This window comes from Rhizophagus irregularis, chromosome 13 (genome assembly GCF_026210795.1).
Source record: "Rhizophagus irregularis chromosome 13, complete sequence".
Lineage (NCBI taxonomy): Eukaryota > Fungi > Glomeromycota > Glomeromycetes > Glomerales > Glomeraceae > Rhizophagus > Rhizophagus irregularis.
The window spans coordinates 4,415,532-4,429,108 of NC_089441.1; the positions used below are offsets into that span (position 1 = coordinate 4,415,532).

Here is a 13,577-nt window from a genome sequence, read left to right on the forward strand (position 1 = left end):
ATTCTCTTGACCAGGAATCCATGGGAAATGCAACATCAGCCCAGCCTTCTTTGGGCACTTTTGCTTTATTTCAACCATCAATTCCCGATAACACAATGGTTAAACCACAAATGTACCCATCTCCCGATCTTGGTTATTGTTCTATGGATGAACTCCAAAAAGGACCTTTTGAAGCTAGTACCCCGCCAGAATACTTTGTTTCCGGATCTCCATGGAGTACATCTTCCTTGGAAGAACCATATGTAGATAGTCGTCACCCATCACCAGATCATTTAGAAGCTCATGTTTCAGGATTGACTCAAACTATTGTACCTTCATCAACAGCATACAACAATCCCAATACCACTGCTGCAACTGCCGCTAATCTTTTTGGAATGTTTTCAATCTTTGAGGGGTCTCCAACTTATAAACAAAGGAGAAGACGCGCAAATTCTTGCAATAACGTTAATGTAAATAATAACAACAATAATAACTCGACAACTCATCGTTCTAATGCGACTCCTTATCCTCTCAAAACCTATACATGCCCACTTCCAACATGTGGTCGTCTATTCAAACGTCTCGAGCATTTGAAACGTCATGTTCGTACTCATACCATGGAACGTCCTTATTCATGTCAAGTCTGCGGCAAGAGGTTCTCTAGATCCGATAATTTAGCACAGCATCGTAAAACTCATGAACGCGGAATGAGTAACTCTCCACCACCATCTGATGACGGTTCCAACACTTCTGATCTTGGTTACGATGAAGGTGTTGTCAATGATTGCTATAATTATGATAGTTCCAATATCACACCATCTTGTGTTCCTAATGGACTTGCTGTTTACACCACTTCAGAACATCCAAGTTACTCACTTTTCCAATATCCACCATATTTGGAGGGAAATGCCGGAAACGGAATCATTGTTTAATGTTATTTTTTTGATCTTATTCCCTCCTTCTCTCTATTGGGGTTCTTATTTAAAAGTATTTGTAATATTATATATATATATTTTTTTTTTTTTGGTGTATCTATGTGAGGGAACCATTTGAGTTTATTCTTTTCTTTATCTATGGGTGGAAAAAGGACTGGACTTTATTATCGTTAATATGAGATCTTTATTTATTTATTTATTTTCTTCTAAAAACATTTTCTTGGGTTTATAATTTCATTTTTTTTTGTTAATATTTTTTTTTCTGACAATATTCGTCGAGGCGACTGGTGCGCCTTTTAGCATTTTGATATTTTCATCATATCCATTATCATCTTTCGAATATTGTCTTGTAATATTTCACAACGGGGACAAAAAACATGAGCAATGAAAACGTTCGATCTTCACTTTTTTTAAAAAGTCTAGAACGCTGGCGTATTTCAAGGAGGGGTGCACTGGACCCTATAATACATAATTTTAATGTTAAAAGAAAAGGGAAACGACAGGTTTCGTTACCTTAACCTTTGTAATTAGTTTATCATTATTCCCGCAAAAAAAAATCCCTTAAAAAATCCTTTTTATAACGACAAAAAATTCAAAAGTACTTATTTCTCTTTATTTCTCTTTTCTTTATTCTCACTTAATACTTTCTTTAATGACAACCCCGTCGTGTTTTTGCATGACATTGTATTATATTATTTTTTTTTATATTATTTTTTTTTATAGCAAATTGCTGGACAAATTGCCCACCCCCTTTGCCTTTTAAATAATATTCCCTTGTCCTTTTGCTTTCTTGGAAGTTCTTTTGGGAATATATGGGTGTTCGGTTTAGTCTTGCTTTTTTTAAGAATTATAATTCCCTGTTTACCCATTAATAATCAAAAAAATTAGTAAAACTTTTTACTTTAACCCTTTATAATATAAAAATTCTTTTTTATTTTTTGGACGCGGTACTTTATTGTAATGAAACATTATCGCGTAAATACCAAAAAATAAAAAGGCAAATCTAAAAATTTAAAGTTTGAAAATATGTTTTTAACCCCAATATCAAAAATAAACAATAAGTGTGACTTTTGTCAAAAAATTTGCAAAATCCCGAGGGAGGTCAACTCTTAGAATGGTGATCTCTTTTTAAAAATCCCTTTAATGTATAATGTAAAGTTAATAAAAAAAAATATTTAAACCTTTTATCTATATATTTGATGTTCTAATTTTTTTCATCTCTACATGAAGAAATATTCAAAGGGAAAAAAGAAAGGTAGGGAGGAAAAATTGATTCACACAAAATTCACCAGAATAACGAAGAATTAGACCATTTCTTTATAGGTAAACATCTGGCCTGAAATTATTTTCGAGGGCCTTCCTTATTTCGTTATTCATTTTTTTCTTTGTATCATATTTCACATATTTGAAACTATATTTTTTCACATAAATTTTATTATGGTTTATATATAGATAAAAAAAAATAAGAAAAATTGTTTCATATGTTAAATCCTAAGAACAACAACAAAAAAAAAAAAAAAAAAAAAAAAAAAGCTTTTGGAGTTAATAGTATTAGTTTTATTTCTTTTTGATAAAGAAATTAGATGGGATCAGGGAAGAAATCTGAATTCTTGTATTTAGTTCTTATAATATTTATACTATTTTATTTTAGTAATTTCGAACACTCAAAAGGACAACCAAAAAATCCAAAAAAAATAAAAAAACATAAAAAAATCACCTTAACAAAAATTTATTTTCACGTGTTCAGAAATTTTATTTATTGTAATTGCTGCGGAACAAAGATATAACGCATAAAATATTTGTATAGCATTTCTAAAGAATTTTATTAATTTATTAATTTATTTATAAAAAGAAAAATCATTTAATAATGTTTGTTAATGATCCTGAAGGTGTCGATAAAGAAATTGTTGAAGAGGAAGCAAAGGTCTTATTTTCTTTAACCTCTTTAATAATTTCCATTAGTCTAAATTACTTTTCTTCGACTTTCGTTCTTAATTTAGCATTTACGAAAAGTTTTGAATACTTTTACTTTATATAAGTCACATGCCTTAACTTCTAATAATCGTCGTAGAACGGATTATTATGCTTTGCCGGAGCGGCATAAGGCTTTAATACCCGATTATTTAACCAAGTTAAATAAGGTAGACCATGCAATTTCAAAAAATTATCATGTACTAAAACAGATACTATCTGATGGTAAATTATTTGTTGGTGACGAATATAAAGTATGTGCGATCTTTTTTTTCGTAAAAAGGTCGATAATATGCTTCAAACTAATAAAGTTTGAAATTTTCAAAAGGGTAGTTCCAATAATGATAATGATGATAAAGAACAAGTAACAGAATATGATATGGATAAATTAAGGAGCACAATTAAACAATTTGTAAGAGAATGGGCGATTGAGGTAAATAGTATAGTATTTGGTTTAAAATAAATTGGGAATTTTTTTAACACATATGTTAAATATATTATAGGGAAAACCTGAGAGAGATGCAACATATAAACCTTTACTTGACGCGTTAAATGAGTTTTTTAAAGATGTTTCAAAAGAGGAAAGAGCACCTATCCGTGTCTTAGTTCCCGGAGCTGGATTAGGGCGTTTAGCATTTGATATCGTACAGCAAGGATTTAGCTGTCAAGGTAAAAATATAAATTTAAAAAAATCACATAACGCATAGTCTCATTAGTCTCATTATTCCATTTTAATTATTAGGAAACGAATTTTCATTTTACATGGTATGATTAAATCTGTTAAATTGATTGTAAAATGACACTTCTTTCTTAGATAATGCTAATAGGTTTAACCAATAAATTATCTCAGCTATTAGCATCTCATTTTATATTAAACAGGTATAATTGTTTAAATGAGAAATTCAGAATTTTTTTTATAAATTAAAGGATTATAATAGATTAATAATAAAAAGTAATTTTATTATAGAATTGAGAGAGTTCACCAGCATGAAATTTATCCGTTCATTCATTCTTTCTCCAATATAGTTTCCTCAGATGATCAATTAAAACCTATCTTTATACCAGATATATTACCTAGCAGCATTCCGCCAGATTCCAATTTTTCAATGGTAGCGGGTGATTTTGTTGAAGTTTATGGAGAGGAACAACATATAGAAAAATGGGATTGCATTGTCACTTGCTTTTTCATTGATACAGCTAAGAATATTTTAGAATATATTGAAATATTTCACCGAATCCTAAAACCCGGAGGGCTATGGATTAATATTGGTCCGTTATTATATCATTATGAAAATTCTCCTGGCGAAATGTCAATCGAATTAAGTTTAGATCAAGTTAAATGCGCCATAAAAGAAACTGGATTTCTATTTCAGGTATTTTATATGCTAGCAATTGATTATATTATGTTGTAAACATTTAATTTTACTATTCTTCTTTTAATTTAAAGGATGAAAAGATCATAAATACTACTTATACTTCAAATCCAAATGGGATGTTAAAATATGTTTATGAATGCTCTTTTTGGACTTGTGTTAAGCAATGAAAAGAAAATAAACTGAATTTTTTAATTATTTATTTATTCATTAAAAAAAAAAACTAAGCATATTTAGCATATTTATAAAATAGATAACTTTTTATCATTGTAAAATGAACGTGAAAATATGTAATTTAACAATAATAAGAATTTTTAACCGATAAGGTACTTATTAATTGGTGTTGACTGATAAATGATAATCGCTTTTGGATAATTGATAAGATACTGCACATATATAGTAAAATTACGGTTAAAACTTGATTCGAAAGATATGTTTTCCAACAAATTTAATTGTGTTTAACATGTTGTGCCTTCTTTTTGAATCGTGACCATTAAGGTACTTCATTTACGGTGCCACACATGATTGCACAAACAAATTATTACTGAAATGAGTTAGTTATAACTTGTGAGGTACGTATCTTTTACCCTTTGAGGTACTCTTTTATATCATAGATCAGAGGAATTAACTATTTCAACTTCATTGTATTACGTTGATTGAACAACTTGTCATATTATTTCTCGAAATATGCTCATACTTATCAATCATTATTTCCCCGATTTGCCTTTTATTTATTTATATTATGTGTACCTTCATAGTTTTTTTCCTCATAACCGGAAAAAATATTTCATTTTAGACCCAACGTTTAACTTATTAAAATTCATTATAAATTATTTTAACCAACTTGTAAAAAACACTTTTTTTAAAAAAAAAACTTTTTATATAAAAAAAAAGCTTTTAAATAAAAAAAAAACTTTTTATATTTCGTTTTATATTGAACCATAAAATCATGAAAATGAATGACTGCAGTACAACGCCTTTAGACAATAATTTACAAGGATGGGTTCTGGCATTTGCTTCAGGACTGGCTTGTTGTTTAGGAGGTAAAAATTAGTTCAATACATTATTTTTAAAGAAAAAATTTCCTTTTAACTAATATTGTAACTTTTTCAACTATTGTATTTTAGCTTCCGTGGTTTTTTCGGATCTTTTTTTTCAAAAATTTTTTTGTACGAAATATTTTCAAATTGTTAATAATCCAAAATTTTTGGTCGCTTCATTATCACTTGGTGCTGGAGTAATGGTATTTAAAAAATAATTATGTTATAATATGGTCTGTTTGTTTTTTCTTATATAATATTAATATGAATTATAATTATATTTTAGTTATATTCAAGTTTTTTTACCATGCTAACTGAAGCCAAAGAATCTTTTAGCCGTGCTCCAAAATCAAAAAATTACGAAGGAATATATTTAATGACATTCTACTTTTTAGGTGTTATTGGATCTGCTGTTATAAACAGACTTATTCATTATTTCTTATTTAAAGAATCCTCACATCATCATCATCACCTACATAATATTGATCATAATACGATGAATGATTGTCCACATAATGAAAGGTCACCTCTATTAAAAAATAATGTGAATCATATGAACGGAATACCATATTGTATTGAGGATGGTTGTTCAGTTTGTATTGTGGAAAGTGATACAGAAGAACCTGTAGTTGAATCCTTATTTTGTCCGGATTCGTCTCATGATGTTCATCATTCACATCCTCCAAATGATCAAAGTAATCAACTAATGCGAATTGGAATTCAAACCGCTTTGGCAATATCCATTCATAAATTTCCAGGTATGGTTTGATCTTACTATTGTTACACAAGCGTTGACCTTACATAAAGTTTAATAAAAATTTTTGCAATTTGTTAAGAGGGACTTATCACATTTGTCACATCGCAAGTATCACCAACAATTGGCTTGGCCTTATTTGTTGCTATCGCTATGCATAATATCTCAGAAGGTTTTACTATTGCACTTCCATTATATATAGCAACACGTTCGCGAATTAAAAGTTTCCTGTATGCAAGTATGTTAGGAGGTTTAAGTCAACCATTAGGTGCTTTAATAGGATATTTATTCTTAAAAGAGTCCGAACTTGCATGTTGGGATCATAATTTTATTTATGGAATGTTATTTGCTGCAGTCGGTGGATTAATGAGTGTCATTTGTATACAGGTAAATAATATATAATAACTCATATTTAAAATAATAATTATTTATAATAAAATTTTCTTAAACTTTTCATAGGGCATGTTACCGCAAGCTATTAAAAATGATAAATCAGATGGAACTGTTGTGAGCATATTCTTTTTCATAGGTGTTTTAATCATGAGTCTTAGTACAGCTTTACTTGAACAAGCAGGTCTTGAACCATAATGAACATTTGCTAGTTACTTTATAACTATGAAACTGCTATTTAATTGTGGAATCGTATTTATTGTTGATTTGTTTTCTCGTATAAATAAATAAATAAAAAAAAAAGTTTAGAATAGAACTTTCTTCACCATAAATCCTAGTAAAATATGAAATGTTGTCAGATTACATTTTTATCAATGCCTATGAAAAGTACGAACAGAGTGAAGTTGATTTGCAGTAAATAAAACCAAGAGACCTCTAACTAAGCAAGAAAAAACCTAACAAATAAGTCTAAACCCTACCAAAACCAAACTAAATATACTATCTGATGTCACAAATAGTTTTTATTTACAATATTTTTTGATACACATAATACACATATTAATTTAATAATTTTAAATTGATGCATATTTTAATGTAATAAACTAATCTTCGACACTCAAAAAGTCCATAAGCTGTTCTAACATAGGATTTCCACCTAATCTTTTTACTTCGTCCCTAGCTTTTTTTTCAGTTTGAGACAAATAATGTTTGGTATAATCAAAAGAACCAGATTCTTTCATAAGTTTTATTGCAAATTGTTTCAATTCAATGGAAGTTGTATGTTGTTTCAAAATATCTGCAAAATTAAACCTTCGTTAAGAAATTGTTATAATATATTATATATTTAAATTAATAAAATTTCTATAAAGGATACTTATTAATTGTCTGTTATCAGGATCAGAATGAATAGAATGTATAATTGGAAAAGAAAATTTCCCTTCCGTTAAATCCTCACAAAAACCTTTATTATCTGCATACTATATGTATATAATAATAATAATTTTTTAATAATAATAATTTAATATGGACTTAAGACGAATAAAATAAAATAGTCTGATTACCTTATCTGATTGCAAATTCATGTAATCATCACGTATTTGAAAATGGATGCCAATAAGGTTAACTAATGGAACATAATCACTACATAAAATATATGGCGAACAATACAAATAGCATCTATCATCAGCACATGAAAAAAAAATGTGGTTTAACCTTAACTAAAACTCACACTCTAGATTCACTAGCTGCTTGCATTAATTTAACACCCAAACGTAATAAACCACCAGTTTCTATTTTATTTATTGTAGCAAAAAATTAGTATTTAATATTCATAAAAAAAATACATAAATATTTTTCTTTTCTTACTATTTGAAACCATTTCAATGAATTCATCTTCAGAAGGGCATGTCAGGGTATCTCTCCAATAGAGTTCCATTCCTTGACCACGATGAAGATTTAATAATTCCTCTAAATAAATAAATAAATAAAATTCTATACATTTAGTGTTTGAAAAGACAAAATATACAAAATCATATTATAGATATTAATTTAAATCACCTGTATAAATATTAAACATGTTTATGTCATTGAGCTTGGTAAGTTCATTTAACCCAAGAAAATATACATAATTCGCGCAATTGATCGTAGAGGGTACGCCATAAATACTGTGGGCAACTATAAAATCAACATTCTATTAGAATTGATGCGCATACACAACGAATTCATAAATAAAAAAGGAGATATTTACCTGGTACACCTCGACGTAACTTCGAATCATCCTCTACATCATCAATTCTTTAATTGAAAAAATTTGATTAAAATTAATAATTAATTCAATAAATAATAGACACTTACAGTAAACTGGCAGTATGTAACATTTCAACAACTTTAGTTACAATAGTCAATTTTTCTTTGGGTACTTTAAGCCAATGATCAAAAGCATCGATCAATTTGCTTCTTATTTCTTTACCAGGGTAGGTCAATAAATAATTGTAAGGCTCTAGAAGAACCTTTTAAAGAAACTCGTCATGTAAAATAATCATGAGAAAAAAGCAAATTATGTATTATAATTTGATACCTTCTCTTTTTCTGGAGACCATGGTTGTTGTTCAAGTTTATCCATTTCCGTGTTGAGATAATAAATTGTTAGATAATAGATAATCATAAATTTGTTTTAACTTTTACACGTGACTATAAGCCACTTGTAAAGAGTTACACGGTGTAACTGCTATAGAAACTTATTTGTTTATCATCCACATGTTGATATCTGAAAGATTATTTTCTAGTTGATACCAAGTAGTTATAGTTTATGCCTCATCATCCTCTTTTGTTGTAGATTAATAGTTAAAATCTATACCTCAACAAAGTTTCCAAAGTATTTTTTATTAATTTACGCGTGTTGTTGGTAAAATAAAGAATTTTATATATTTATTATATTTAGGTTCAAAGAAATGAGCATGGGAAAGATAACTCGTAATAAAACGTATAGTGAACTACGGCACAATAAACTTCCAGCAACTAGACCCCGAGGAAGACCTCCAGGAACTCGAAGAGGAATTATAGATTTAGATTCTATTCCTACCAGTAATACCAGTAAGAATAATAATACACATCAAGAACAACTTCCACTACCAGAAGTACGCTTGCCAGCTATACAACAAGATCAACCTCCAAGTAATAATGACTCATCGGCTAGTTATGAAGCAGGATCGTCTACAACCACCACAAGTACAATTATAACCATTAAAATGACAACAATTACGCACACAGATGCAAATAATAATTCAACTACAACAACAACAGTCACAACTGATATCTCTCCAGTTACCAGTGATACAATATCTTCTGATCCTGCGAATGTTTCAGTGGAGACGAGGGAATTGCCATCGCAGATGGTTCGATTCCCACCACGGATAACTCCAACTCATGCTGAAAATAATGATAGCGCGACAAATAATGCCGATAACACTGACAATGCTGTTAATGGGGTTAATGCTTCTAATGTTTCTAATGTTTCTAATGCAATAAATACACTTAATACAGGAATTCCAGTGTCTGTTAATAATGGTGTTCAACAACAACATGGAATAGATTCACTGATAAATAGTGTACCTAATTTAGGGAGGCCTATTCTTCATTCTACCAGTATGGCGAGAACACCAAGCACCGCAACCATTAATTCAAATGGTACAAGCTCAAGTCCAATATTGGATTCTTCCTTCGTTGATTCTAATACTGTTGCTTCTGATACAAGTTGTTTGATGAATCGACTCAGTCATTCTCCAATGAGCAATTCTCCAATTTTATCATCAAGTGCCTTAGCTAGGCCAAAATACTATCGTTTACCTGAATTAGACACTTTGAATACCGTTTATGATGTATGGAACGAATGGAATGTGGGTTTAGGTGGAAATCCATCGGTAATCGCATTATTAGAGACTTATGGAACAAAATGGGCAACCGAGAATAAGGAAACTTTGCTTTTGCGCAAAAAACTTATAAAAGAGATACAGCAAAGGTCAGGTACTATTGGTGTTGACGAAGCCATTAATGAATTAGAAAGAATGAAAAATGAAAACAAATTAAGTTGGTTATCGAAAAAATTTGGAAAAAAAAGAACTCTTCATCATCATCATCGTCATCACAATAATAATCGTCATCATCGTCGTAATCATGCATAATAGCTGCCGCTGTTGCTGTAAATTTCTTTATTTTTTTTTCTTTTTATTTTTTTTCTTCTTTGCGTTATAAAATGCAAACAAAATTAACAACTGAATTAATGTAACATATCATTACTTACTTATTCATATAAAGAATGTATATAACGAATAGAGCGATCATAGATAGATTTTACGCGTAAAATCATAAAATTAACTAAAATTAATAAAAATAATAAAATTAAACTAAATAAGATAATAAATTAATAAATCATAAACGTTTGATGAGATATCACATGATCATCACATGGGACAATCTTTAAAAAAAGTGACAAAAGTTACACTGATTTATCTGTCGTTTTCTTCTCAACTAGCAAGGTAAGAAATTTATTGTTAAAGAATTTCAAAGGTTTTCGAAAGAGGTCAAGGAGGTTCATATTAATTTCTTTTAATATATAGATAAACATGCAAATCTTTGTTAAAACTCTAACCGGAAAAACCGTCACCCTTGAGGTTGATAGGTACTAAATTAATTTTTTTTTTTAAAAAAAATAATTTATTGTTATTTTATAAACTTTATTTATTTATTAATTACTTTAATATATTAATTGTTGAATGGTATAGTTCAGATACGATTGCTAATGTTAAGCAAAAGATTCAAGATAAAGAAGGTATCCCTCCAGATCAACAGCGTTTGATTTTTGCCGGTAAACAGGTACTTATTATTAATGAGATAAAAAACTTTTTTTTTCAATCCATTTTTTAATTATAATTTATTATTTAAATAAAAATAGCTCGAAGACGCACGTACATTATCGGATTATAATATAACTAAAGAGTCAACACTCCATTTAGTATTACGTTTACGTGGTGGGATTATTGAACCTTCATTAAAAGCGCTGGCTTCAAAATATAATTGTGATAAAATGATTTGTCGTAAATGCTATGCGAGACTACCCCCTCGTGCTACCAACTGTCGTAAGAAAAAGGTATTTATTAAGATAATTAATTAATCACAATATTTGAAATTTATTAAATTTATTGAAAAATTTTTTTCTTTTTTTATATAGTGTGGACATACTAATCAATTGCGTCCAAAGAAGAAGCTTAAGTAAACCAATTATGTTGTTTCAAATTTATTATTATAATTATTTTTTAAAAAAAATTTTACTTAAAATTTTTCAAAATTCAAGTTTATGATTTTATAATAAAATGCCCATTTTCTGAAATAAATTAGTCACATGCCTAATTTGTTATTTGTTGTTTTATTATACATATATATACACAAATAAATATGATTGGTCGGCTATTCGGAGTTTAAGATAATCGACTTTTTTTTCTTTCCTCAAAATTTCTTTTCACTTTTATATTTAATTAATATGGACAACGACGACTTAATCAAAGAGACAAATCTGATACCAATATCTCATCTAGCATTTTCGATTCCATTAATATTGGCAAATATATTCTCATGTGTGCCCTTAGAAAAGTACATTGTTCCATGTTGTTTAGTAAGTAGATGGTGGAATCAACTAGCAACCGAAAGATTATGGTATAGATTTCAAGGATTAAAAAATGATACAAAAACAGGATCATTTGCGAAATTTTTAAAGATCTTACAACAATCACATTTATATTTCGAAGACCCAATAAAATATGTCGATAAAAGATCTATTCATAATTATGGAACATATGTTAAAATATTGGATTTGGAAAAATTAAAAATAAATCAAGAAATATTATTAGATACGTTAGATTGCTGTCCTAGAATTGAACAATTAATAATAGGGGGTCATAGGGAATATCGTGTATTAAATAGTGAACAAATGAATAATATAGCTAAAAGGTTACCAGAATTAAGATTGTTCAAATTTAACGAAATTGAAATAAACGAGACTAGTGCATTAGGAGCAATAGCAGAAAATTGTTTATTGTTGGAAGAATTGATTTTAAAAAGAGATATTTTATGTGATGGGAAAGTTTTACTTGAAATTACAAAAAATTGTAAAAGATTAATTAAATTAGATATTCAGGAAAAATATTACGAAGACGAGATAATGTTACCTTGTTTATCAAACTGTCCTAATTTAACATTTTTAAGAATTCATCAATGTATTGCTATTTCAGAATTACTGCTATTGAGTATTTATAAATCATGTCCTAAACTAACGAACGTCACTATAACTAATGTATCAGAGATTACAACTGAATTTGTAATAGAAACTTTTAAACATTTCAAAGCCAAAACGTTGATCATACAAAATACGGAAAGAAGTTTAGAATCTGAAGTCCAAGCCGATGGACAATCAATAACCGTTTGTTTATATGATGGCGATTTAGGTAGAATTATTAATTATTTCAGGAGCAATGATGATGATGAATATGTTGAATATAAAATGTCTAATAATAAGGAACAACATATATTAAAGGAATTAACATTGATAGATTTTCCATTAAATAAAACTATACTTGGAATTATTTGTGATGTGATAAATCAATTATCTAAATTAGAATTATCTGGCATTGAAAAACAAAAACTCTCAAAATCTGTAAGTATTCTATTCATTATATATCTAGGGAAAGAAATATATAAAAAAATAATTTTTTTTTCCTTTTTATAGGATGTATTGGAAATAATTCCGAAGCTGAAGAATCTTCGTCATTTTTCAATTAGATTTTCTCATCCCCCTGAACCTTTACTGGAAGAAGATAGAAATCAATTGTTTCAAAAATGTTCTCAATTAGAATCAATTAAATGGCATTTAACGAAAAATGAAAGAAAATGATTATTTTGGTATTTAGATTACGATGCATTAGTCAATAATCATATGAAATATACATTTTTATTCTTTAATATCTCATATATAATGAATATGATAATAAATTATGTTAAAAAAGAAATAAATAAATAATAGTTTTCAATATGATTCTTTGATTTTTATCGTTTTTCTTCTCCAGTTTCGGGATCAACCCAAGTCTTAGCGGGTCTATACATGTTAAAAAACCATTTAATGAAATAATTTAAAAATTTCCTATTAAACAATCGTAAATAACTAAACCTTATAATTTCAGCAACAGTAAAACTTTTCATTTTACTTAATGGTCTACAAGCTTCAATTCTTACTACATCTCCTATTGAACAACTTTCTTTTTCATCATGTGCTAAAAAATTCTTGTGCGTTTTTATTATCTATCAAATTATGTTAGAACACTATTATTACTATCTACACATTTAAAGAAATAATGATATTAATTCAAAAGATACCCACCTTTTGTACTTTGGGGTGTGCAATTCGTCTTGCTACTTTTACTTTTACAGTTTTTTGCATTGCCGTACTTATAACCATTCCAATAAAATATTGTCGTGCCATATTCGACGCTTTCACTTAAAAACAGATCGACCAGAGAAAATTTATATAGTATTGCAGATCAATTTTTATCATCCAATAAAAAATCATGTGAATTTTTCTATTTAGAAA

General features: G+C 28.5%; 7 protein-coding genes across 8 annotated transcripts; 5 read left to right on the forward strand and 2 right to left on the reverse strand.

Moving 5' to 3' along the window:
• The first annotated feature begins 2,483 nt into the window (after positions 1-2,483).
• On the forward strand, positions 2,484-4,469 carry OCT59_005577 (uncharacterized protein). The gene is made up of 8 exons (XM_025321965.2): positions 2,484-2,838; positions 2,915-3,139; positions 3,214-3,318; positions 3,389-3,554; positions 3,628-3,650; positions 3,736-3,764; positions 3,853-4,258; positions 4,333-4,469. Exons 1-8 carry the CDS (start codon positions 2,782-2,784, stop codon positions 4,426-4,428), a joined length of 1,107 nt encoding a protein of 368 aa, XP_025167531.1. The 5' UTR covers positions 2,484-2,781; the 3' UTR covers positions 4,429-4,469.
• Positions 4,470-5,207: 738 nt separating this feature from the next.
• On the forward strand, positions 5,208-6,771 carry OCT59_005578 (uncharacterized protein; the record flags this gene model as incomplete). The annotated part of the gene is made up of 5 exons (XM_025311873.2): positions 5,208-5,301; positions 5,386-5,501; positions 5,585-6,056; positions 6,135-6,439; positions 6,512-6,771. 5 exons carry the CDS (start codon positions 5,208-5,210, stop codon positions 6,638-6,640), a joined length of 1,116 nt encoding a protein of 371 aa, XP_025167530.1. The 3' UTR covers positions 6,641-6,771.
• Positions 6,772-6,939: 168 nt separating this feature from the next.
• Positions 6,940-8,564, reverse strand: OCT59_005579 (uncharacterized protein; the record flags this gene model as incomplete). Its single annotated transcript, XM_025321964.2, has 9 exons — positions 6,940-7,238; positions 7,317-7,419; positions 7,504-7,582; positions 7,671-7,731; positions 7,808-7,909; positions 8,000-8,116; positions 8,190-8,236; positions 8,297-8,451; positions 8,520-8,564. The coding sequence occupies 9 exons, from the start codon at positions 8,562-8,564 to the stop codon at positions 7,045-7,047; spliced, it is 903 nt and encodes a 300-aa protein (XP_025167529.1). The 3' UTR covers positions 6,940-7,044.
• Positions 8,565-8,892: 328 nt separating this feature from the next.
• On the forward strand, positions 8,893-10,122 carry OCT59_005580 (uncharacterized protein; the record flags this gene model as incomplete). Its single annotated transcript, XM_025321963.2, has 1 exon — positions 8,893-10,122. One exon carries the CDS (start codon positions 8,893-8,895, stop codon positions 10,120-10,122), a length of 1,230 nt encoding a protein of 409 aa, XP_025167528.1.
• Positions 10,123-10,193: 71 nt separating this feature from the next.
• Positions 10,194-11,445, forward strand: OCT59_005581 (the record flags this gene model as incomplete). 2 transcript variants are annotated; one of them, XM_066138441.1, is made up of 6 exons in its annotated part: positions 10,194-10,222; positions 10,428-10,476; positions 10,558-10,619; positions 10,723-10,813; positions 10,893-11,087; positions 11,169-11,445. In XM_066138441.1, 6 exons carry the CDS (start codon positions 10,194-10,196, stop codon positions 11,211-11,213), a joined length of 471 nt encoding a protein of 156 aa, XP_065997570.1. In that variant the 3' UTR covers positions 11,214-11,445. The 2 variants fall into 2 exon arrangements, with proteins under 2 accessions (XP_065997570.1, XP_025167527.1); XM_025328224.2 differs by lacking the exon at positions 10,194-10,222 and having other exon boundaries at positions 10,476-10,619.
• Positions 11,446-11,461: 16 nt separating this feature from the next.
• On the forward strand, positions 11,462-12,991 carry OCT59_005582 (uncharacterized protein). Its single transcript, XM_025321962.2, has 2 exons — positions 11,462-12,647; positions 12,720-12,991. Exons 1-2 carry the CDS (start codon positions 11,478-11,480, stop codon positions 12,882-12,884), a joined length of 1,335 nt encoding a protein of 444 aa, XP_025167526.1. The 5' UTR covers positions 11,462-11,477; the 3' UTR covers positions 12,885-12,991.
• Positions 12,885-13,501, reverse strand: OCT59_005583 (mitochondrial 37S ribosomal protein uS17m). The gene is made up of 3 exons (XM_025321961.2): positions 13,368-13,501; positions 13,158-13,288; positions 12,885-13,085 (listed from the first exon to the last, which is right to left on the reverse strand). Exons 1-3 carry the CDS (start codon positions 13,467-13,469, stop codon positions 13,037-13,039), a joined length of 282 nt encoding a protein of 93 aa, XP_025167525.1. The 5' UTR covers positions 13,470-13,501; the 3' UTR covers positions 12,885-13,036.
• Between the last annotated feature and the right edge of the window lie 76 nt (positions 13,502-13,577).